This window comes from Cynocephalus volans, chromosome 3 (assembly GCF_027409185.1).
Source record: "Cynocephalus volans isolate mCynVol1 chromosome 3, mCynVol1.pri, whole genome shotgun sequence".
Taxonomy (NCBI): Eukaryota; Metazoa; Chordata; class Mammalia; order Dermoptera; family Cynocephalidae; genus Cynocephalus; species Cynocephalus volans.
In genome coordinates this window covers 155,650,073-155,676,654 of record NC_084462.1, presented here as the reverse complement: position 1 = coordinate 155,676,654, position 26,582 = coordinate 155,650,073, and the positions used below count along the sequence as shown (strand labels likewise).

General features: G+C 38.6%; 2 protein-coding genes across 5 annotated transcripts in view; one reads left to right on the top strand and one right to left on the bottom strand.

Moving 5' to 3' along the window:
- Positions 1 to 1,097: 1,097 nt before the first annotated feature.
- FCF1 (FCF1 rRNA-processing protein) lies at positions 1,098 to 25,658 on the bottom strand. Of its 2 annotated transcripts, XM_063091372.1 has the most exons (8): positions 25,602 to 25,658; positions 25,266 to 25,333; positions 23,946 to 24,017; positions 22,540 to 22,688; positions 17,814 to 17,886; positions 4,327 to 4,414; positions 2,858 to 2,952; positions 1,098 to 1,229 (listed from the first exon to the last, which is right to left on the bottom strand). In XM_063091372.1, exons 1-8 carry the CDS (start codon positions 25,608 to 25,610, stop codon positions 1,181 to 1,183), a joined length of 603 nt encoding a protein of 200 aa, XP_062947442.1. In that variant the 5' UTR covers positions 25,611 to 25,658; the 3' UTR covers positions 1,098 to 1,180. The 2 variants fall into 2 exon arrangements, with proteins under 2 accessions (XP_062947442.1, XP_062947443.1); XM_063091373.1 differs by lacking the exon at positions 23,946 to 24,017.
- A 67-nt stretch (positions 25,659 to 25,725) lies between these two features.
- AREL1 (apoptosis resistant E3 ubiquitin protein ligase 1) overlaps positions 25,726 to 26,582 on the top strand; it is a 41,836-nt gene continuing 40,979 nt past the window's right edge. For all 3 annotated transcript variants that reach the window (XM_063091264.1, XM_063091266.1, XM_063091263.1), the window contains exon 1: positions 25,726 to 25,868. The gene's annotated coding sequence lies outside the window, so the exon portion shown is untranslated. The remainder of the gene's footprint in view (positions 25,869 to 26,582) is intronic.

Genomic DNA, 26,582 nt, shown 5'->3' with positions numbered 1-26,582 from the left:
CACTATTTGGTCTTCTAATACAATTTCCTTTCTCCACAGGTTTGAAATACCACCTTAATAATACAGGTTGAGCATCCCTAATCTGAAAATGCGAAATCCAAAATGCTCCAAAAACTGAAACTTTTTGAGTGCCAACATGATGCTCAAAGGAAATGCCCATTGCAGCATTTTAGATTTTTGGATTAGGGGTGTTCAACTGGTATGTATTCTGCAAATATTACAAAATCCAAAAAAAACCCCAAATGTAAAACACTTCTTGTCTGAAGCATTTTGGATAAGGAATATTCAACCTGTATAGCAAATTCCCATAAATACATAGGTTTGTTTATGGATTTTCTATTGTATTTTAATAATCTGTCTGATCTTACATTATCTTGTGATTATTTAAAAAATCTAATCTGATCATATCCACTTTGTTTAAAATTTTAATAACTCTATTGACTTCAGGTGCAAGTCCAAACCCATAAGCATTCCAATAAGGTCACCTCCCACCCATATCCTATCTCTGGAGTCTCAGATGTGGGAACAGTCCCATCACTCCTTTGATTTCCTAGTCACAAAAACCTTCTGGCAATTATCTCAATAGGCTAAGTACATTCACTTCCTGTAATATTCATGTCTCTATTCTGTTTCTTATACTTCATCTTCTCTGCCTCATTTATTGGGCAAGTACCAATTCATTTTTAAGATTAACTCAAACATCACCACTTTGAGCTTTTCCTACCTCTGCATCCAAACCAAGTAGAAAGAAATCATTCTTTCCTCCTTTATGCATCCACAAACTGCCCCTGATACTTTTGCCCTAGTACTGCTACTTTACTATATTTATTCATTTACGGTTTTCTTTCCCACTATAAAATGAGTGTCTTGAGAGCAAGACCATACACTATCTTATTAAGTACATAGTATAAACTTAATAAATGCTGACAAAATCAACATAAAACAATGAATATCAAATTATGTGAGCAATCATTGGAGCACCTGATTTATGAAAAGATGCAAGAAATTTTTAAATGAGACAAAATCACTTTCAAAACAGCATCAAAAAGTGAGTGTATTTATACTCAGCTCATAAAAGAGCAAGCAGGTAAACAGAATAATTCATGCTATAGCATGTTTAATAAACTGGTAAGACAGAAAGTTGGCTGAAGGAAGGCAGAGGAAGTTTGTCTTGTATAAATTAGAACCGAGGGGCTCCATAATCATCTGGCATCCGCTCAATGTTGTATCTGATCAGGACAAAAAATTAACACTGGTAAGAAAGGTGGGTACAGAACCCATTAAAAAAAAAACATCCTTTACTGAGTGCAATACTCCTCACCCCAACTGTGAATCCTTTTTGTAATAAGAACATTTTAGAGGGACATCACAGTGAATGATTTACACCAAAATGCTGACTACAATATGCATTATCTTTATTCTTCAAAGTCACAAAGTTAGCAAGTCAGGAATCAGGATGAGTCCAGGTAAGCCCACTCTTAACCCATATTCTTCCCACTACACTGTGCTCTCCCCAAGCTGAAAAGCTGGACAACTATAGTTTGAGGACTGACATGAAAACATCCAGGAAGGCTAAAGAACAGCATTTATTTATAAACTTTTAGTTTCCCAGATGAGGTGCTAATTAAAAATTATCTTTCAAAAAAGATACCATGAAGGGCCGGCCTGTGGCTCACTCGGGAGAGTGTGGTGCTGACAACACCAAGGCCACAGGTTCGGATCCCATATAGGGATGGCCAGTTAGCTCACTGGGTGAGCATGGTGCTGACAACACCAAGTCAAGGGTTAAGATCCCCTTATGGTCATCTTTAAAAAATAAAAATTAAAAAAAAGATACTATGAAAAAATATCTTTTAAAAAGATTAGCTTGATTTAAATTACTGCTCTGTGGGCCAACCCCGTGGCTCACTTGGAAGAGCGCCGAGGCCACGGGTTTGGATCCTGTATAGTGGTGGCCAGTGCACTCACTGGCTGAGCGCGGTGCGAGCGACACCAGGCCAAGGGTTGCGATCCCCTTACCGGTCACAAAAAAAAAAAAGAAAAAAATAAATTACTGCTCTGTATTTAGAGCAATACACTTCTCCACTTTTTTTTTTTCTTGGCTTTTTGTTTATTGAAAAATGCAATACAAGAAGCAAGACCAAACACATATTTAAACACTACAACCACTTTGGTTACTACAAAAGACCAAACAGCAAACCTAATTATTGCTATTTAATTGAAGAATTTTGCCATTTTGATTCTGCTGCCATAGGTCGTATTTGGTCATGAAATGTAAAAAACTTCTTGAAATAGTCATAATTAAAAAAAAATTTACAAAGCTTCATTTTCGTCACCAAATAATAAATTTGAGAGAAATTTGTAAAAGCAACCAGCCTTGGGCTGAGATCCTGAACAGAGATTTCCCATGAGCATCAAAAGGTCAGGCTTTAGCTTAAACTCTAGGAGGCATTTTGGTAATCAGTGTATGTATGGTACACACTATATTATGTATGGTGGTGATACTGAGGATGAGATTTGTCTCCATTCTTTTTCTTTAAAGATGACCGGCAAGGGGATCTTAACCCTTGACTTGGTGTTGTCAGCACCACGCTCTCCCAAGTGAACCACTGCCGGCCTTTGTCTCCATTCTTTTAGTAGTCTTACTGTAACAATCTGAACGTCTGCCTCATTCCTTAATCCTATCACTATCTTTTGCCCTGGTTCTTGTTACTTTGTCTCATTTCTTCAAATATAGCTATGTAAACATTTGATGCAGTAATTTCTTTCAAATTCTCTGTAACCTTATAACCTGACTTCATTCTTAATTGATATCAATTATATACTTCTAATCATTTCCCCAAGAGAAATTTCTCACCTGTGGTTAGAAATGTACATGATAGGAACTCCAGGGATCTTCCGGATTCTTCTTTTAAGGTCCCGGTCAACTGTGGCCACAATGTAACACTTGTGCTGTAAGAGACACCAATTGATATTCATACAGAGCTCAGTAAGTATGTTTAACGACTACTGGATAATGGGCAACAACTGACTAGTCTGAAGAATCATTCATTTCATGGTAAACTGCAAAGGGAAGGCTATAAAAATTTGTTGAGTATTTACTATAATCTAGGAGCTTATATTTATAAAATATATAACAAGTTGCAGGTCAGCCCGAAGAATCTTGAGGGGGAGAAGGTAGGTAACTGTTTACAAGCTGCAAACTGGTCTCTATCTCAGTAAGTGGAAGGGACTTTCACATTCTGGGCAGACAATTCCTTAGTTTTGGGAAAAAACACCCTGAGGGACTCTATGCAAATACAGAATAACAGCCTTTCCTTTCCTTGTTATCTTGAGACCTGCTCTGAGGCCTCCTAGTGATGGAGGTCTACTACCCCCTTGGCCAGAATAAGGTCTCCAGGATCTGAAGTTTAAGCCTAGCAGCTCTGAAAACAATAACACTTAGCTGTCAGAAGCAATCTGTGTTGTACTTCACTTCCACCATATCGCAATCTCGAGTTTTATAAAAAGTTGCAGCGTGGTGCCGGCTGTGCTGTGGGAAATTAAGGGAAATGCTTGCTACCCATGGGATGAAGTAGTTAAAGGGATGGCAGTGCGTTCACCAGATGAAGATGATTATCCTCAGCAGAGAGAAGCTCTTATAAGAGCAATCAGTAGCCGAACTTCTTGTGGTGCTTGAAAAGGAGGCCAGAAGGGAAGAATTAAAAACCTACTTATTCTAGGGTATGTGTGAGATAGCACTCTGGGAAACTCTCAGATGTAACTGAGAAACACTTTTGGATTAGGCATGGTAGAGAGGGACAAAATTCCTGCACAGGATTAAATTGAAATGGAACTTTAGATTCACAGGGAGGTGATATTTGATGCATTATAGCTACATTAACTGACTCAAACCATTTTATAGAGAAGATTTGTGGAATAAAGAATCAGTAGATGTCACAAATTACAAACCCAGCAAATGCAGGTGCGGAGATTTGAAACCCATATCACTTTTCCAAGCCTGTGCTCTTTTCCATTATGGTTAGAGTATAAATTTTCAATCCACTTTCTGAAGTAAATGAGGACACCTATGCTTCTCACAAAGGGATACTATATAATTTTCTTTTTTAAATTTATATTCCTAGATATTTTACTGACCAAGAACATTCAGGAGATAATCGTTTAACTTTCTTCTTTAATTATTTTTATTTTTTTTGCCACTAGCTGGTACAAGCCAAACTCATGACCTTGGGGTTATAAGGCCTCTAACCAACTGAGCTAAACGGCCAGAACCCCCACCCCTCTTTTTTTAAAGCACAAGGTTTAACATTTAAAGGCCTATAATACCTGAGTTACTCTCTGTACTAAGCAGTCATCTGCATAGGTTCCTTTGTGTGTGCATGGTAATCGTTCAAATCTTGGATCCTTGGCGATCCTGTAGGGTTATAAAATCCGATTAAAGAAAACATTCAAGCAATTGGCTAACTTTCTGAGTCCCAATCAGTGAAATAAAAGTAACATGACCTATGTGGAGATTTTAAGGCACCCTTCTCCTCCTGAAGCTGGTCCTCTAATTGGAAAGACAATTTGGTAGGGAATTAACGCTTACTGACAGCTGGTGTGCCTTGCGTCATTCAATCATCACAAAACTGAGTTATTATATACCCACTTTACAGATGAGGAAATAGGTTCAGAGAGGTTAGATAAATTTGTTCAAAGCTACACAGCTGGGAAAAGCCAGGATTCAAAACCAAACCAATTTTAACCTAACCATTTAACTTTTAGGAAGCTGTCTTTCACAAATGTACAATACAGGCACAAGGATAGTCACTACAGCATAGCTTATAACAGTGAAAAACCGAAGATAATCTAAATATGTATCAGCAAGGTAAAAGTTAAATACATTTTGGTGCCCCTATCCTATTAAAAAAAAAAAAAAAAAAAGCGAAGGGCTGGCTGGTTAGCTCAGTTGGTTAGATCGTGGTAATAAAACTAAGGTCAAGGATTTGTATCCCCATACTGGCCAGCTGCCAAAAAAAAAAAAGTGAGGTGGAATTGTATGTACCAATGTGGAAGGACCTATAAACCATTGAATAAACAAAGCAGGCCAATGAACAATATATATCTGTAATGATTCAATTAAGAAAATACAGGGCCGAGCCCGTGGTGCACTCGGGAGAGTGCGGCGCTGGGAGCGCGGCGACGCTCCCACCGCGGGTTCGGATCCTATATAGGAATGGCCGGTACACTCACTGGCTGAGTACTGGTCACGAAAAAGACAAAAAAAAAAAAAAAAAAGAAAATACAAATCCCTCTCCCTGATATTTATTTAGGTTTGCATTTGCACAGAAAAAAGCCTGAAAAATATATACAGTACTATTCCTTCTCAGTTGTCACTTTTGGGGTAGAAGAATGAACAAAATATGGATGTTAAGAAGGATTTTTGCTTTTTATATTTATTTACTTATTTTTGGCAGTTTGCCAGTATGGGGATCCAAATCCTTGAACTTGGTGTTATCAGCATCATTGCTCTAACCAAGTGAGCTAACTGGCCAGTCCAACTTTTACTTTTTATTATATGCACATGTTTATATTGTCTGCCATAAAAAATTCAAACACGTATTTTCATACAAATTTTAAAAAAGAAAAAAAAACCCCAAGTCTGTGATTCCTAAAGTTGTGCTTTTTCTATTACACAATGATTAGTTACTGAAATGAATAAAAATACAGGGTAACACATAGATACCAAGTGCAACAAAAATACTCCATATTGCAGTAGTTCAGCACTAGGTCAATGTGGGTTTGGTACAGCTAGAAAAAAATGAAATGGGGAGGGATGAAATAAGATGAAGATGGAAGAATGCAGCAAGCACAGTGAGGGTACGCATGTTCCAAACAGGGCACCTGTAAAAGGGTTTGTTGGTGTTCAGAGAAGAGTGAGCACATCTTTCTTGCTAGGGGAAGAGTGTTCATTGAGAGAAGAGTGAAATAGGGCTGGAAAGAGTCTCCAGTGCCAGGCTGAGGAGGGTGAGTTTCATGTCATAGGTGATGGGGAGTCATTAAAGATTTCTGAGGGACAGAGTGACATGGCAAAGCTCTGCCTTTGAAAGACTAAGCAGGCTGTGGTGAGGATATACTAGAAGGCAAACAGAATGCCGAGAAACTAGGTAGGCAGTAGTCCAGGACTTTGCTCTTTTGGTTATCTCTTCACTCCTGAAATCATTTACCTCCTCCTCTTTACTGGTTCTTTCCCAGAAATATACCAACACGCTCTAGTATCATCTCTATCTTAAAAAAAAGAAAAAAATCTTTTCACTTACACCCCCCTCCAGCTAACAACCCATTCTGTTACTCTTCCCAACCAAATTTAGTGCTTACACTTGGTGGCTCTATTTTCTCCCCTCATTCTTTATTTTCATTATTTTAAAAATTGCTTCTTTTCCCCTTATAATTTGAAGTATTTCAGGTATACAAAAAAGTATGGAGAATGATACACACTTTACCCACCGTCTAGTTAAAGAAATAAAACACTACACCTAAAAATGATGCCCCCCTCCAGTCCTAATCTCTTTTACCTCCCCACAAGTAACTATTATCTTAAATTTGGTATTTATCATTCCTATACAAGTTTTACTACATACGTAAGATTACATATGTACATACCTATAGACAATGCAGTATTGGTTTTCAGGTTTTTAAACTTTAGGTAAATGGTATGCTCCACACGTTTTTGCTTTTTTAATTTTATGTTGTTTTTGAGATTTAGCCATATTGACTAGTTCACTCACTTTTCACTCCTGTATAGTATTTTATTCATGAACATCCCAAAACTTACCCATTCTCTTCTTAATAGAACTTTTGGCAGCCTGCAATTTTTTGCTATTAGATACATGCATGTGAGTTTCTCTATGGCAGTCCCTTTCTTTACTACCATGGTATGAAATGCAGTTTACTAGCACACAGTATGCACATACAAAGGTTCTTCAAAAGGTCATGGAAAAATGGAATCAAAAGACAATCTACACTTTTTTATGAACTTTTTTTTTTGGTTTTGGCAGCTGGCTGGTACGAGGATCCGAACCCTTGATTTTGGTGTTAATGAAAGCCCTCACTCTAGGAGAGAACAAACCTAAGGATACTAGAGATGGAGGGGAGGGAGGGAGGGAGGGGGTTTGGGAAGTGATAGGTCAGATGAAGGGCATAAAGAAATATCATGATTTGTAAGAACGAATATGGTAATAATAAAATAATTTAAAAGAAAAAAATTAAGAACAAATGAAAAAAGTTTATGGGTTGTTTGGCTTAAAGTTGAATGGTTAGGGGCCGAGCCCATGGCGCACTCAGGAGAGTGCGTGCGGCGCTGGGAGCGCAGCAATGCTCCCGCCGCAGGTTCAGATCCTATATAGGAATGGCCGGTGCACTCACTGGCTGAGTGCCCATCACGAAAAAGACAAAAAAAAAAAAAAAAAAAAAGTTGAATGGTTAGGCACTTTTTTTACAAAAATTTTATTATGAAAAATTTTAAACATTTACAAAAGTAGGGAGTAGTTCAACAAACTTTCCCAAAACTTAAAAAAAAAAAAAAAAAAAGGACCTCATTCTATCCAACTGAGTTAACCAGCCAGCCCCTCCAAGAACTTTTTGAAGACCCTTCATATATACATACACATGTAAAAGTGAAAAAAGTTTTAGGAAACAGTACTCAACCTTTACTACATGCAACATATGCTAATATCTTACAGTTTAGTATACTACATTTAAAAAAATACTGGTTGTGACCCATATTAAACTGATTTCACAACCTACAGATTGTGATCTCCAGGCTGAAAGGCAATCTTATAAGAATATGAACAACCTTGATTTTATCGGATATTGCCAAGTTGCTCTCTAAAGTAACGACCAATTTACACCCTCAGTAGTTGAGAATTCCCATTGCTCCAGTCTCAAATATTCTTGGCATTGTCGAGCAGATTTTTAAATTTTTGCCACTATGAAATGATATCTCATTTTAAATTTAAGGATTATTTGTCTTTTTCTTAGAGATTTGTAGAAATTCTTTATACACTTTGAAAATAAGCCCTTTGTTGATTACATATGTTACTAACATCTTCTGTCTGTGGCTTGTCTTTTCACTTTGTTTACGGTATCTTTTGTTATACAAGAGTATCCAGTTTTAACACAGTTGAATTGATTAGTTTTCCATTATGGCTGGCCTTCTTGAGAAATCCCTGCGCACTCCCAAATATCAATATTTTCTAAAAGTTTAGATATGTAATTCAACTGGAATTGATTTTTGTGTAAGTGAAATAAAAATGCAATTTTATTTCTTTCCACAGGGATAAATCAATATTTTGATAGTTTATCACTTTCCCACTGATTTACACAATGCTACCATTCTAGTAAGTTCCAAATTTTGCCTTTAAAAAAATTAGCTTTATTAGATAAAAATGAAATATAATAAAATTCACTAATTATATAGTTAAATGAGTTTTGAGAAATTTATACATCCATGTAACTTCCTCCACGATGGAGATATAGAACATTTCCATCACCACAAAAAGTTCCCTTGTGCCCCTTTATAGTTAGTTCCCTTTTCCCACTCTCAGCTCCGGGCAACCATTGATCTATATTCTATTACCACAGTTTTGCCTTCTCTAGAATTTCATATAAATGGAAACCCATTTCTGGAGTGATAGAAATGTTTTATTTCATGACTATGATGGTAGTTCCACAACTGTATACATTTGCCAAATGCATCAAATTATACAATTAAAATTGGTGAATTTTTTAGCAGATAAATTACACCCCCAAAAAAGTGACCAAAAAAAAAAAAAAAAAAAAAAAAAGCCCCACTGGACTATTTTGCACTTTAAATGTGTTTTTTACCTATACATGATTTTGTACTATCATGTATCAATCATATGGAAAACAGTGATTCACCAAGGTACACAAATCTTCCAAATATTAGCTTTTCATTGTACAACATTTTAAAAAATCAGAGTCAATTATTTTCACTGGTCTCAACAGAAAGGTCTTTAGTCTTGGGAATGTGATAAGCTCATGGTTTCCCAAAACTCTAATATCCACTTGAAAGTTTGAATTTTATCAATGGCAATAAATATAGTAAATTGTGCTTTTTGAAGTTATGGGTTCACTGCCATTCATTTTTGAGAAATTATCAACCAAAGTCTGAATAACCAGTATTTGTTGGTTGTTCTTGCACATAAAAATGACATCCCATGAAAAGCAGCTGGTTCAGCTCACAGCTCAAACAAGCACACTAATGGCTTTTATTGAGATAAAGCTCTGTCCTTTGGTATACAGCAAAATACTTTATGCATACAGTTATGTGTTGCTTAACAACAAGGTTACATTATGAGAAATGCGTTAGGAATTTCACCGATGTGTGAACATCGTAGAGTATACTTACAAAAACCTAGATAGTATAGCCTGCTACACACCTAGGCTATATGATATAGCTATTATAATCTTGTCATTGACTGAAATATCATCATGCAGCACATGACTGTATTTCACATTTCATCAAAAAGAATACTGATATGTACTTGAGGGTCGACATTTAATTAAGTTTAATTTTACTGCTTCATTAGGAAATTCTTAAGTGACTCTGGCTTTTAAAAAAAAATAATTGCCAGTGGGTGGTGGTGAAGAATACAATGACTACTAGCATGGTATGAGTCCATTGCCTTGGTTCATATTAAGGCATCAGTAGTTTTGCCATCTGTGCAAATGTCAACACAGTGACAAAGGCTATGTCTCATCATTATTATGAATTAGTTTTGTGAACTCCCTGCAAAGGTCTCTGGGACTCACAGGGGTCCATGAACACACTTTGAGAGCTTCTACTCTATATTCAAGGGTGCTTCCTGGAGTAAGCACAAAATTTCGAATATGAGTCTTTAAGTATGAGATCCTGAAGGAGATGTTTAGACAACAAACTCATAGAAAAACAGCTTCTAATTGAAAATCTAGAGAACTTTAAAAGGAGGCCTACAAGACCAATATGGCTAAGCATCTTAGTACAAAGAGCTTTAGCTTAAAATTTTCTAAACTTCAAATATTTGCCTTTTAAATCATAAATAGTTTACAAGATTTTCATTTAAAATAAGGAGGAAAGGGATCCTAAGATGGCGGTGGCTGCGGCGGTTGGCACGGAGTAGCTGAGGTGGAAAAGGCAGCCACTGGGCCTTAGGCAGCTGGGAAACTTGTGGAACTTCCTCTTGCCGTCTCTTAAGGGAGGACCGCTGCTGGTGGCCGGTCGTGGAGGCTGACCGCGACTTTGCCCTTGGCAGGAGAGGCTGCCTCATTTACAGGCAACAGCTCTGAAGTATGGAGCAGTAAAAGAACTGTTTCTTAGCTGCAAAAGCGAGTCTCTAAACAGGGAACACGGCGCCGAGGCTGCTGTTGACGCTGCCAGGATCCCAGAGGCTGGGGCCACGCTGAAGGCGGCCAGCTGCCCTATTCAGGATTCGAGGTTTCAGGCCGGCATAAAAGAAGATTGCTGGGAGCGCCCGAGCCGCGCCGCGGGACCAAGTGAGCAGCCCGAGGTGGCGGCGGCCGAGGACGGGGACGGCAACGACGCAGAGGCAGAGAGGGAGCCGCTCGGCCCGGCACAGCCCCGTGAGTGACCCCCGGCCCGGCCCTGCTCGGGGGGCGGACGCCTGCCCTGTGGGGCCACTCACCGGCCCCAGGGCTGCCTCCATTTTCTCAGGTGGTGGCGGCTCCGGCCCGGCTCGGCCAAGCCTGTCCTCCTTGCCCGGCTCGGCTCAACACTGAGCCTTCCCACTTGCTTGCCCCGGCGTGGGGCTTCCCGGGGCCTACGGGCCGGCCTCACCTCCCACTCCCTCCGTGGTTCTCTGGCGGGCCTGGTGGTGTGGGGTGTCCCCGGCCAGCGTTGGGAGGGCAAAGAAGTACGGGCTGGGCCGACTGTCACTCCACCGCACCCTGGGCTCCGGCCCCCGGTAAACTTCCTGTTACCAGGAGGCAGATACCATCTCTGCGGCCACAAGTTCGGAAAAACACCTAACCGATTTCTGGTTAGGAATAGTGTGGTCGGAGAGTTCCCGAGTTCGCTTGAACCTGCCGGAGAGCTGACTGCGGGCGGGCACCAGACTCGGTCGGCGTCGGCGGGATTCAAAGGTGAACCGTGTGCTGCGGGCTCCTCCCCCGAGGAGCTCATGCTCTGGCGTGGGAGATAAGACAAGTACACGAATAACCGCGATACCAGGAGGAAGGTGATAAGTCCCGAGAAAGATCTACACAGTGCTACAAAGGCACCCAGAGCGACCGGTCATCTGCGCCTAGCAGAAACCTTGTAGACTTCCTGGGTGAGGCGGTGCTGAGCAGGGTCTTGAAGGCCCAGGTGATAGATGAGGGCTGCAGAAGACACGTCCCAGCCCAGCCCAGTGCGCACAGAGCGGGGAGACATCTGGCTAGGGAGGCGGAGACTCGACAGAAACCACACACCCTGTGGGGTCACCACTGCGTGATCCAACAGCCCGGGCCATAGCACACGGAACAGGGAGAAGTCCTGCATGGGAAGTGGAGGCTCAGCAGAGACTACACACCCTGCGGTACTGCCCCGTGATCCAGCAGCCCAGCAGAGTCCAAGCTGACCAGAGAGGTGGCTCCCCGGAGAGGCCCAAGACCCGAGGCAACCACACATACAAGGCACTAGAGGCCAACTGAGCAGTCACGGAGGTAGCCATACCAAATTGGCAACCACAGCAACATCTTAGTCAATAGTCTCAAACTGGTGGACTGTGAAACCCCCTGCCACAATGAATAAACATCAAAAAAAAGATACTAGAAATACAAAAAATCAAAAAAGTACACCACCAAAAGTTAATAAATCTCAAACTCTAGATCCTATAGAACAAGAAGCCCTTGAAATGACTGACAAGGAATTTAGAGTGATAATTCTAAGGAAACTGAATGAGATACAAGAAAACTCAGCTAGACATCATGATGAAACGAGGAAAAGTATACAGGACCTGAAAGAGGAAATGTACAAGGAAATCAATGTCCCGAAAAAAAATGTAGCAGAACTTGCTGAACTGAAGAAGTTATTCAGCGAAATAAAAAACACAATGGAGAGTTTAACCAGCACGCTTGTCGAAGTTGAAGAGAGAACCTCTGAACTTGAAGATGGGCTGTTTGAAATAACACAAGCAGACAAAAAAAAAAAAGAAAAAAGAATCAAAGACATTGAAGAAAATCTGAGAGAGATATAAGACAACCTTAAGCGCTCAAATATCCGAGTCATGGGTATCCAGAAGGGGAGGAAAACAGAGATTGCATTGAAAACATATTCAACAAAATAGTGGCAGAAAACTTCCCAGGTATAGGAAAAATCACAGATATTCAGATCCAGGAAGCTCAACGGTCTCCAAACCTATTCAACCCAAAAAGGCCCTCTCCAAGACATGTTATAGTCAAATTGACAAAACTCAGAGACAAAGAGAGAATCTTAAAAGCTGCAAGAGAAAAGCGTCAAATCACCTGTAAGGGAGCCCCAATCAGGCTAACATCAGACTTTTCATCACAAACCCTAAAAGCTAGAAAGAAATGGGATGATATATTCAAAATACTAAAAGACAAAGATTGCCAGCCAAGAATACTCTACCCTGCAAGGCTATCCTTCCGAAATGAAGGGCAAATAGTATATTTCTCAGACAAACAAAAACTGCGGGAGTTCACTACCACACGACCACCTTTACAAGAAATCCTCAAGGGAGTACTGGGTTTGGTTTCTGAAAAATAACTACCACTGCCATAAAAACCCAAGAAAAATCAAAACCCACTAGTATAATAAAAATGGCATTCATGAAGAGAAAACAAACAATCAAAAACGCTATGTACAATCTAAGGAACCAACAAACACAGAAAACAAACAGTAAATCAGAAAGCAAGGCACAAAGGACACCTAAGACAACCAAACAATCAATAAAATGCTAGGAATAAATCAACACCTTTCAATAACAACTCTTAATGTAAAAGTCTTAAATTCCCCAATCAAAAGACACAGACTGGCTGACTGGATTAAAAAAAAAGGACCCAACTTTATGCTGCCTACAAGAGACCCACCTCACCCATAAAGACTCACATAGACTAAGAGTGAAAGGATGGAAAAAGATTTACCATGCAAACAGAAAAGAAAAACGAGCTGGAGTAGCTATTCTTATATCTGACAAAACAGACTTTAAACTAAAAACCATAAAAAGAGGCAATGAGAGACACTACTTAATGATAAAATTACTGATCCATCAAGAAGACGTAACAATCATAAATATGTACGCACCCAATGTTGGAGCAGCCAGATTTATAAAACAAACTCTATTAGACCTAAAGAAGGAAATAGACACTAATACCATAATAGCAGGGGACCTGAACACCCCACTGTCAATATTAGACAGATCATCTAGGCAAAGAATCAGTAGAGAAACACAAGATCTAAACAATACTCTAGACCAATTGGACTTGGCAGATATCTACAGAACATTCCATCCAACAACCTCAGAATACTCATTCTTCTCATCAGCACATGGGTCATTCTCCAGGATAGATCACATATTAGGTCACAAATCAAGTCTCAATAAATTTTAAAAAATTGGAATTATCCCATGTATTTTCTCAGACCACAATGGATTAAAAGTAGAAATTAATAACAAACGAAACTCTGGATACTATACAAACACATGGAAATTAAACAGCATTCTACTTAATGACATATGGGTCCAAGAAGAAATCAAGCAGGAAATCAAAAAAATTATTGAAAATAATGACATTAATGATACATCATACCAAAACCTGTGGGATACTGCAAAAGCAGTATTAAGGGGGAAATTTATTGCATTAAATGCTCACCTAAGAAGAATGGAAAGATGGCAAGTGAACAACCTAACACTTCACCTTAAAGAACTAGAAAAACAGAATAATCCAAACCTAAAGTTAGCAGACAGAGAGAAATCATTAAGATCAGAGCAGAACTGAATGAAATTGAAACCCAAAAAACAATACAAAAGATCAATGAATCAAAAAGTTGGTTTTTTGAAAAGATAAATAAAATTGACAAACCATTAGCATGGCTAACAAAAAAAAGAAGAGAGAAGATTCAAATAACAAAAATTAGAAATGAAAAAGGTGATATTACAACTGATTCATCTGAAATACAAGGAATCATTCGAGACTACTATAAACAACTATACGCCAACAAATTAAAAAATCTGGAGGAAATGGATAAATTTCTGGACACACACAAGCTCCCAAAACTGAACCATGAAGATGTAGCAAATTTGAACAGTCCAATAACAATAAAGGAGATTGAAGCTGTTATCAGAAGGCTTCCAACAAAGAAAAGCCCAGGACCAGATGGATTCACAGCAGAATTTTACCAAACATTCAAACAGGAATTGACACCGATTCTTTACAATCTATTCCAAAAGATTGAAACAGACGCAAATCTCCCAAACTCATTCTATGAAGCAAACATCATCCTGATACCAAAACCAGGTAAAGATATAATCAAAAAAGAAAACTACAGGCTGATATCCTTGATGAATATAGATGCAAAAATCCTCACTAAAATACTAGCAAACAGAATAGAACAACACATACGAAAAATTATTCACCACGATCAAGTGGGATTCATCCCAGGTATGCAAGGTTGGTTCAACATACGCAAATCAATAAATGTGATACACCATATTAATAAAGTCAAACACAAGGACCATATGATCATCTCTATAGATGCTGAAAAAGAATTTGATAAAATTCAGCACTCATTCATGACAAAGACCCTCTATAAGTTAGGTATAGAGGGAAAGTATCTCAACATAATTAAAGCCATATATGACAAACTCACTGCCAATATCATCCTGAATGGGGAAAAGCTAAAAGCTTTTCCTTTAAGAACAGGAACTAGACAAGGATGCCCACTCTCACCACTCCTATTCAACATAGTGTTGGAAGTACTAGCCAGAGCAATCAGAGAAGAGAAGGAAATAAAGGGCATCCAGATTGGAAAAGATGAAGTCAAACTGTCCCTGTTTGCAGATGACATGATCCTATATATCGAACAGCCTAAAGCCTCTACAAAAAAAACTCTTGGAATTGATAAATGATTTCAGCACAGTAGCAGGATACAAAATCAACACACAAAAATCAGTAGCATTTCTTTTCTCCAATAGTGAACATGAAGAAAGAGAACTCAAGAAAGCCTGCCCATTTACAATAGCCACCAAAAAAATAAAATACTTAGGAATTGAGTTAAACAAGGATGTGAAAAATCTCTATAATGAGAACTACAAACCACTGCTGAGAGAAATTAGAGAGGATACAAGAAGATGGAAAGATATCCCATGCTCTTGGATTGGAAGAATCAACATAGTGAAAATGTCCATACTACCCAAAGTGATATACAAATTCAATGCAATCCCCATCAAAATTCCAAAGACATTTTTCTCAGAAATGGAAAGAACTATCCAGACATTTATATGGAATAATAAAAGACCACACATAGCCAAAGCAATGCTGAGCAAAAAAAATAAAGCTGGAGGCATAACACTACCTGACTTTAAGCTATACTATAAAGCTATAATAACCAAAACAGTATGGTACTGGCATAAAAACAGACACACTGATCAATGGAATAGAATAGAGAATCCAGAAATCAACCCACACACTTACTGCCATCTGATCTTTGACAAAGGCACCAAGCCTATTCACTGGGGAAGAGACTTCCTCTTCAGCAAATGGTGCTGGGAGAACTAGATATCCATATGCAGCAGAATGAAACTAGACCCATACCTCTCACCATATACTAAAATCAACTCAAAATGGATTAAGGATTTAAATATACACCCTGAAACAATAAAACTTCTTAAAGAAAACATAGGAGAGACACTTCAGGAAATAGGACTGGGCACAGACTTCATGAATACGACCCCAAAAGCACGGGCAACCAAAGGAAAAATAAACAAATGGGATTATATCAAACTAAAAAGCTTCTGCACAGCAAAAGAAACAATTAGCAGAGTTAAAAGACAAGCAACAGAGTGGGAGAAAATATTTGCAAAATATACATCTGACCAAGGATTAATATCCAGAATATATAAGGAACTCAAACAACTTTACAAGAAAAAAACAAGAACGCAATTAAAAAATGGGCCAAAGAGCTAAGTAATGCAGTTCTCTAAGGAAGATATGCAAGTGGCCAACAGACATATGAAAAAATGCTCAACATCACTCAGCATCTGGGAAATGCAAATCAAAACCACACTGAGATACCATCTAACCCCAGTTAGGATGGCTAAAATCCAAAAGACTCTGAACGATAAATGCTGGCGAGGTTACGGAGAAAAAGGAACTCTCATACATTGTTGGTGGGACTGCAAAATGGTGCAGCCTGTATGGAAAATGGTATGGAGGTTCCTCAAACAATTGCAGATAGATCTGCCATATGACCCAGCTATCCCACTGCTGGGAATATACCCAGAGGAATGGAAATCATCAAGTCGAAGGTATACCTGTTCCCCAGTGTTCACTGCAGCACTCTTTACGATAGCCTAGAGTTGGAACCAGTCCAAATGTCCATCATCAGATGAGTGGATACGGAAAATGTGGTACATCTACACAATGGAATACTACTCAGCTATAAAAACGAATGAAATACTGCCATTTGCAACAACATGGATGGACCTTGAGAGAATTATATTAAGTGAAACGAGTCAGGCACAGAAAGAGAAATACCACATGTTCTCACTTATTGCTGGGAGCTAAAAATTAATATATAAATTCACACACACACACACACACACACACACACACACACACGCACGCACGCACACACACACACACAAAAAGGGGTGGGGGGAGAGAAGATATAACAACCACAATTACTGGAAGTTGATACGACAAGCAAACAGAAAGGACATTGTTGTGGGGGAGGGAGGAGATGGAGGAGGGAGGGAGGTTTTGGTAAGGGGCAACACTAATCAACCACAATGTATATCGACAAAATAAAATTTAAAGAAAAAAAAAAAAAGAAACTGAAGAAGAAAATATGGACCAGATTATACAAAATTTTTGTAAGCTACTTTAAGGATTATGGCTTTTACCCTAAAACTTGTAGGAAGCCACTAAATGGGCATAATTGTGTGTTGGGGTGAGAAGGGAATGTGGTGATCAGGTTTGCAGTGCGAAGTCCTTATGTATCACCCCAATGTCAATGAAAAATTGCCACCCGTGCAAATTACTCTAAATTCAATGTGCTCACCTACCTCCTGTGCTTTCTTATTAGCTCCTGCAGGCTCTAGTACATTTCTAATTAGGTACCAATAAAAGAAGCAATAACGACAAAAAAATAAATAATAAATAAATCAAGAATGAATAAATAAATAAATAAATAAATAAACTAAGGAAGATATCCTTGGACAGCAAATGGATGAAGGAGAGTTAAAATAATCTTTTTTTTTTTTTTTTTTTTTAAAGATGACCAGTAAGGGGATCTTAACCCTTGACTTGGTGTTGTCAGCACCACGCTCTCCCAAGTGAACTAACTGGCCATCCGTACATAGGGATCTGAACCCATGGCCTTGTTGTTATCAACACCACACTCTCCCAAGTGAGCCACGGGCCGGCCCCGAGTTAAAAGAATCTTAAGGCTGGTTGGCTCGGTTGTTTAGAGTTCATAGCAGCCCTGTAGCACCAAGGTCAAGGGTTCAGATTCCTATACTGGCTGGCCACCAAAAAAAAAGAATCTTAAAATCTTAAGTATGCCAATCTAGAACAAATCTAGACTGGCTCCTTCCTACCTGAGAGCCACTCGATATTTCTGCCCCAATTTCTCAATTTCAGCCATTACACAGTCAGTTATACAAGGGATACCTGCCAGGAAAAAAAAAAAATTAGTAACAGAACTTGTGAAGAAATTCTCTCTGAATTATATCTTGTTACGAGTTTTTAAAAGACCCAGGAGACTTCTAGAATGCTGCAGAATAAGCACACTGAAATGAACAAAGAAGAAAGCCCTATTTATAAAGAAACTAGGGAACTGTCCTACCCTCACACCATAGATTCCAAGAAGTATCTGTCATAAACTTATATAGGGAAAAGAAATTAAGCTGAATCCTGCCATTATTTCTGTAAGTTCTACATGGAAAAAATTTAAATGTTGCTATAGTTTGGATATTGCCCCAAAACTCATATTGAAGCTTGATCCCCATTGTAACATTGTTAAGAGGGTGGGAAATCCAACTATGATATTTGAAAGGTGGGGCCTTTGGGAGGTGGTTGGATTGTGAGGATCATGCCCTCATGAATGGATTAATCCACTCATGGATTAATGGGTTAATGGATAAATGTGTTATCACAGCACTGGAACTGGTGGCTTTAAAAGGAGAGCAAGTGAGCACATTAACATGTTCTTGCCCCTCTTGCTGTGTGATGCCCTGTGCCTCCTCGAAACTCTGTAGAGAGTCCCTACCAAGAAGAACGCCCTCACTAGATGTGCTCCCTCAACCTTGAACATTCCAGTCTCCAAAACTGTAAGAAATAAATTTATTTCTTTATAAATTATCCAGTTTCAGGTATTCTCTTATAAGGAACAGAAAATGGACTAATACAAATGTGAACCAAAAGAAACTGAAATTAACCAGAAAAGGTAAATTTGATCACACAGAAATAAAAAAACTTTAAACTGGGAAAAATACTTCCATACATTTGTCAAAGGGCTAATCTATTAATATACAAAGAAATTATAATAACAGCTTGTGATTATGTACTATTTGATAGACACTGTGCTGAGCACTTTATAAGAATTATCTTGCCTAATTTTCATAATAACCCCCATTATGAAGCACTGTTGTCATTATTATTATCATCCTTCTCCCATTTTATAGATCAGGAACTTGAGGCACAAAGAAACTAGGTAACTAGATAGCAAATGGTGAAGCCAAGATTTGAACCAAGTCTATCAGGCTATAGATTGGGATCTTAACCACAATGCTATATTTCAGTTCATAGAAGAGGACATACAAATGGTCAATAAGCATAAAGACGCTCAATTTCATTACTAATTAAAGAGATATAAATTGCAACAAGAGTTTTCTGCCTAATAGAGTGGCAAAGATTAAACATATGAAAATACCCAATATTGAGGAAACAAGCAATCTCATACTAAGTTTGTGGGTGTATAAGCTGGTATAACTATTTGAGGGCAATTCTGTAATACCTATTAAATTAAAAAATATACATACCTCTTGATATTGTAATACAGCTTCTAGAAAATGTATCCTAAAGAAATACTCACACCCTTACACAGAGACATATTCATAAAGACATTCATTACAACCTTGTTTATATCAGGGAAAAAATAGGAAGTAATACAAACGTCTAATAGGATGTTGAGTTTAAAAAATAATATATTTAAACAACAGAACATCACGTAACTTAAAAAAAGAATGAGGTCCATCTACATATACTAACATGGAAAAGTGCTCAAGACATATTGTTCAATGTAAAAAGCACAAATAAATGGATAAATAAAATGTGATCCATGCAATGGAATATTAGTTGGCAATAAAAAGAAGTGAAGTACAGTTATTCCTCAGTATCCATGGGGGATTAGTTCCAGGACTTCCTAAGGATACTAAAATCCACAGGTGCTCAAGTCCCTGATATAAAATTACGTAGTATTTGCATATAACCTGTGTGCATCCTCCCGTATACTTTAAATCATCTCTAAGCTACTTATAATACCTAATACAATGTAAATGCTAGGTAAATAGCTGTTATACTGCATTGTTTAGGGAATTGTGACAAGAAAAAAGTCTGTACATGTTCAGTATAGATGTGATTTTTTTTTCCGAATATTTTTGATCCATGATTAGTTGAATCCCCGAATGCAGAACCCACAGCTACAGAAGGCCAACTGCACTGATACATGCTATAACATGGATCACCTTTGGAAACATTATGCTAAATGAAAGAGGAGCAAACATTATATGATTTCATTTTTATGAAATGTCCAGAATATGCAAACTTATAGGTACAGAAAGTAGATGAGTGGTTGCCTAGGGATGGGGAGAATAGGGGGGATGTGGGTGGTGATAGCTAAGGGGTTTGGAGTTTCTTCTTGGGGTAATGAAAATGTTCTAAAACTGACTGTGGTGATTAATGATGCACAACTCTGTGAATACACTAAAAGCCATTGAATTGTATACTTTAAATAGATGAACTGTATGGTATGTGAATTACATTACAAATAAAGCCGTTTTTAAAAAAGCAAGAAGAAAAATAATAAATAAGGTGTGATCCATTTTCACTGAGAATAAACAAAAATAACTTCCATTTCACACAGATTATAAATGAATTTTTTAAAACTACCCCTCTCTAAGGAAAAGCATTATGGGAACTTTTTTGGGGGGTGGCTGGCCAGTATGGAACTTTCATTTTTTATGCTTGATTTTTTTTGTCTTGTTTTGTTTTTTTTAAGTACGTTAACACTTTTTTTTTTTTTTTTTTTGGCAGCTGGCCAGAATAGGGATCCAAACCCTTGACCTTGGTGTCATCAGCACTACACTCTCCCAAGTGAGTTAACCGGCCAGCCTGATACATTAATACTTTCGAAAGCAGAAAATTTAAATTTTAAACAAAAATACAATGCCCAGGAGAAAAGGATTTGTAAAATGGAGATACTAAGTCAGTGAGATCAGATAGTCATGGAATCAGAGGGCAATGCATGCTTTGTTTAAGAGGGTCAATTTTAAAGCCATGTAGCAGTGAAGTGAGCAAGGGCTTGCAGCTGGAGTAGGGAAGCAGGCCCAGGAAGACCTCTATAAAGAAAGAGAAAGTAACAGGTAACATGCAAGAGCACTCATGCGCAGAAGAGAAAGCTGATGGGAAGTGAACTATCCTCCCCTGTTGGACTGTCAGGTGGAAATGGAAGGGACCAGGAGCTATGAAAAGGTCAAAGGGGCCTCTTCAAGGCAAGAGAAAGATGAAGGCCTTCCTTTACGTATAAAGTCAGGCAAAGCAAATAATTAAATAAGCACAGCTTAAAACAGTTAAAAAATGTCCTAGGTACTGAATTTGTATTGTACCTGAATGTTTTTTCAACCTTTGCTTTAAGGTATTATATTACACAGAAGACTGCAGAAAGTGGTGTTTTCCTTAATAAACTTATTTTTAGAAAAGGCCAAGTGAAAACATACACTATCGCCATATTCTAAGATATACATAACTAGAGAAAGCCTAACTATAGTACTAAAGCTATCCTAAGCAGTCAGCAACTAGGTATTACTGGTAGGGTGACAGAGTCAAAGAAACAATTTATCTCCAAGGAGCATTGCTTGAACCTTCCATCCATTTCATTGATAAAGAGGTCACAGCATTCCTGGAGAAGCAGCTCAGACAATTATCAAAAATGCCATGGGACCTACAAAGGGTTTCCCAAGTTTAGTGTCTTCCCCCATACAGGGCCACTCAAGGCCCATTCTTAAGAGGTATGGTAGTGTCCCAACTTCAGACTATTCTTTAGTATTTCTTAAATATCTTTAAAAGTATTATATGCATACAGCTGAAAAAAGAAATACAGAAAAAGTAACTGTCCCCTGACCATTTCTCAGACCCCCAATTCTGATCCTTAGAGACAACTACCAGGGTAGTTCAAAAAGTTTGTGGAAAATAGAATGAAAAGATAATATGAATCATCATTCCATGAACTTTTTGCAGTACCCTTGTATTTTACTCCATTAGCTCCATTTTTTTTTCTCACCTGGTGGTTACCTTCATATATTAATAAACATATGCAGCAATTCTTACATTTATTAATTTTAGGCATTTAAAGAATTTTGCTCTCTTGCACCATTCATACATCACTTACTCCATCTTCTCATCTTGGTAGATCAATAAAACCACATTTACATTACTATCATTCTGTAAATGTGGTTTATTATACAATATCCTTTAAAAATTAAAGAGCAAGATACAATTTCTTCCTTTGATTCCAATAATTTGTTCTTTATGGCAAAGTATAAGTCTAATTTTCAATTGTACCTTTAACTGGGTGACTGGAAAATATATGAATATAAACCTACCACAAAACGTAACATATCTTATTATTAGGAAGTTATTCCCTAGTACATGGCCTAAAATTTCTTTTTCCTACTCATATGGTAGTGCAGAAAGATCATCCGAAGGAGAAGATAACCAAATACACAAGGGAAATTTAATGGTAAATTGCATACCTAGGGGTAAACAAACCACCTCAGATCCTTTGTGGTACAAATAAAGTCCAACTGAATAAACTTAGGAATGGAGCATCATCCAACTTCTGGTTCTGTGATCGTAAATAGCAGAATGTCTTATTATTCCCAGTCAGGTTTGCATTATATTTCGATTCACTGAAAATGGCCATTGTTATGGCAACCAAAGCCAGCAATTCAGTTAACTAGAACTCTACCTCCCTCTTCTCATGTATTTGAATAAATATGATTATTCTGTATAAATGTTGCAGAGATGTAAAAGTATAATACTCACACTTGGCGTACAGACAGTCCATCATTGACTGTACTAAGTCCAGTTTGGCTTTAATGGAAAAGTTGATAAAGTTGGTATCAACCAGGATGTGGTAAGGTGGGCCCAGCTGTGTATTATATTGGAAGAATAGGCAGGAAGGGTGTTGGGGGCTGAAGGAAAAAGAAAACAAGAACACAAAGTAAAGTTTACATTGATACTTTGGTATCAACAAAAAACAAAAAAGAAGTCTCCGCTTGGGACAGTTCACTATAGATTAAGCTCCTTTTCATTAGAAGTAAATCTTACAAAGGAAGGCTAGTAAAAAAGTAGCTTATCTTAATCTCAAGTCCATTGGTATGCTTTAGCCACGACTTTAAAAAAGCCATTATCCAACACAGCTCTTCCTCTAGCAGGAGTACAATAGCCATGGTCACAGGGAGGTAGAATATAGTTACCATGATTAGAAAGATACTATAGCAAGTTTGCCATTTTCACAGAATCCTAAAATGGTTGTATGTAATGAAATACAGGAGAACAGTTTGTCTAATGTTAGGATTATACATTAGCAGGGCCTGTTTCTCATCTAAAAGCCAAAGATGTCTGGGATGAACAAGACAGTGATTCCAAACGCTAGTCCATGAACTAGTATCTACCTGTGATGATACATCCATCACCAATCCAGGGCAAAATGAAAAAAACAAGGAAAAGGCAGTAATGTTTATAAAATTAAGTTTATTTATTTAAAAGGAATGACTTTACCTATATTGGCCAGCTGCCAAAAATAAAAATAAAAAATAAATAAGAGGAATGACCTTTATTCTGAAAATATATCCTTACTATTTTTTTGGTGATACAGTATCTTTCTTATGAAATGCTACTGTGTTAAACAATGGCAATTATTTCTTTTAAAAGATTCTTGGCAAAGAAAAGAATAATTCTAAATTATATACCCAGGATTTTAGGGGAAATTTTACTGCTCCATGAAATCCAAAACCTTCAAACCACTGGAATTGGTATATACTCAACAATACCACTTTCATTTGCATAGTTGTGTCAGACTAACAAACAAATGACTGAGCAAACCAGCTCAGGGAAAGCCTGGGTTTCTAAGAATTCTATGGTTTTAGGATGTCTCTTTTAGTTTTAAAGGAAAACTTGAAATTTTTTTTCCCCCCTCTGGCCCATATGGGTATCCGAACTCATGACCTTGCTGTTAGAAAATGTGAAATTTTGGGGCCAGCCCATGGCTCACTCGGGAGAGTACAGTGCTGATAACACCAAGGCCATGGGTTTGGATCCTATATAGGGATGGACGGTTAGCTCACTTGGGAGAGCGTGGTGCTGACAACACCAAGTCAAGGGTTAAGATCCCCTTACCAGTCATCTTTAAAGAAAAAAAAGAAAATGTGAAATTTTTGATTACTCACACTTCTCTTTCCTTCAGCGCACTGGGATCTTTCTTTTCTTTCTTTTTTGGTTTTAATCTATCCTTTTCTTTACTAGGGAAAAAAAAGTAAAATAAATCCAGGGGACAAGGAAAAAACACTGCAGTTATAATCTCATTCAGAAATCAAGAGATCCATTTTTTTGTCTACAGAGGAAATCCTAGTTTGTGACTTCTTTATGTTAATATCAGTATACAATTTCTGAGCAGATAACTATAGTGAGTAGGCTGGAAGTATCATAATTAATCAGTAAAAAGAGTAATCAGTAAAAATTGTTAAGGGGTAAATAAATGTTGATTATACAGTCATTTCTTTCTTCGTCAGACTCTCTCATATAAATGATCAAAAACCACTTCCAAGCAGTGGGTAAATAAGCTGATTATTTATCTTCCGAAGGCTCTAACAGTAGGGGGAGAAAGGGTTCCCCCATACACCTCTTATAAAGACTAAAATGTAACAATGCATATACAAAACTTAACCCTTACCTAGGAAGAAAATATTGTCCATGGGGTGTCATTCCTAAAAATTACACAACAAATCCACACTAAAGGCTGAGAAGAATAATTCTGAAGGCTCTATGGCCATTCTTTCATTCTGAGACTCTTAAAGGACAATGAGGACCAGTCCTTATTTAATGACTTCATCCATTCTTCACACTAAAGCAGAGAACCTGTTTAGGGCTTCTTTATATTAGGGAATATCACTCCACTTTCTTCCACAGTGATTTGTGTTTTTACGAGATTTATAAAATGGAGACATATGGGAATTTTCCCATTCTCTCTCGAAAAATATTTGAGTGTTAGGTGCTGGAGACACAAGATAGACACGGTCTCTGACCTCGCCATCTTTCAACAATAACAAAGATTTTTTAGCCAGTGAGCGAACTGGCCATCCCTATATAGGATCCGAACCTGCGGCCTCGGCACTATCAGCGCTGCACTCTCCCGAGTGAGCCACAGGGCCGGCCCCAATAACAAAGATTTTTTTGTCTGGGGGATGTACTAGTGTAACAGAACAAAACTGTCACGAGGTTTAAAAGTGATACGGTAGATAAAGCGGATAACGACGGTGGAACAAAGTGAACACTCAGGATATGTTTAATCCCCTTCGCCTTTCCCAGTGTAACCGCTCAGCAGCTAAGTGGCTGTTACACACTTGACTACTGTCCCATGCTATATAAATCTAAGACACAATAATATTAAAAGGAGAAACAAAATAACAACAAAAACTTTTACTACTTATCCCCTCATGACTCATATATCTCTGGGCAGTCTAAGAACCTAATTGATTCCGGACACTCACAGCCTCTGATCTCTCAGACTAAGCATTCGCTTCATGGTCGCATACTTCCTCGTTTTCTTTTGCTTCCCCTTGAAACAGAAATTTTAGAGTTAAAAGAGTTGGAAATACATTGCATCTTTTAAAGTTCCTTCTTTTCTCTTGTCCATTCCCTTCCCTTCTCCCCTCAAATACCCAGCCCCTCTCCCCACTTCCTAAAGCATAAAGGGCACCGCTCGGAGCAGTGTACAGAGCTAAAATCAGAAGGAAAATAAGCAACGGGAATGTGAAGGATTTTTGGTCAAGGGCTGACTGCTAAAAAGAGGTCTGACAAAATCCCTTCTCGGACCCTCCTCTCACCATGCTCATGCCACACTCTGGCTCTTCCGGAATCACCAACAGCCCTACGTTTTTGCGTCATCCACATACTGCTTCCGGCAAAGAATAGCCCGGAAGCGGAAGCTACTTCGAGAAACGGAAAAGCCCGGAGCCGGCTCCCAGCCCGGGCAGAGGCTACTGCTGGGGTCGCTTGGGGAGAGGGTTGAGAGCCGGTCTTATGCTGGGTGCTGCCGCCACCTTCCAGGGTAGCAGAGCTGGGACTTCACCGCGCTGCAACCCCCAGCTCGGGTAACGTTTCTCTCCAGCCCGAGGCAAAGCCCAGAAGACCTGCCTGCCCTAGAGTTGCAGAGAGGGAGGGCAAGGGTAGCGGGGTCGGAATCTTGGGTTGCCCAGTAGTTTGGGGGAACACATTCTCTTTTTCTCCCAGCGCTGGGGCATCAGCTCTCTACCGTCCAACCCTTAGGCTCTGGTTCCTACTTGGTTCCCCTAGCAGGCATGGTGCTTCGTGCAACTAAGTGGACGGTTCTCCACGAGTAAATACCGTGTAGTCGTCTCGGTGAAGAGAGGCATGAAGCAGCGCTTGATGGCCTTCTTTAGACTGTCGCTAGAATATTGGGGCATTAGCTTGCGTATGTTACTACTTACCAAACCAAGAAAATGGTGGGAAACAATTGGTATTTATTGTGAAGGACTGGTGTGTCATCCTTAAAGGAAAAGCGAGAATCTGTGAGAACAAGGAGGAAAAGATAGCTTCCATTTGTTGTTGTTGTTGTTACCTGCTTTGTATTCCAGTGGATGTTAACCTTTTGGAGATCACATACATCTAGAAAGTTTGTGGAAAATTCTTTAAAACATGGGCACACACACGCAATTTGTCATAAAATTTATGAGCTTGGTGCACTTGAGCCTATTCGTGGACCTTCTAGGTGTCTTGTCAAATTCAGATTAAGAACCCCTATACTGTGTACTCTGCTTGGTACTTTATGTTACCTTCTTTGACCT

Bases quoted from the DNA above. Each gene is read 5' to 3' on its own strand.
- FCF1 (XM_063091372.1), bottom strand. The intron at 22,689-23,945 runs GTGAGTAATCAA...TTTTTCCTTCAG, and splicing joins GCGCTGAAGGAAAGAGAAGT to CCCCCAACACCCTTCCTGCC. The intron at 1,230-2,857 runs GTGAGAAATTTC...TGTCCTGATCAG, and splicing joins ATGTACATTTCTAACCACAG to ATACAACATTGAGCGGATGC.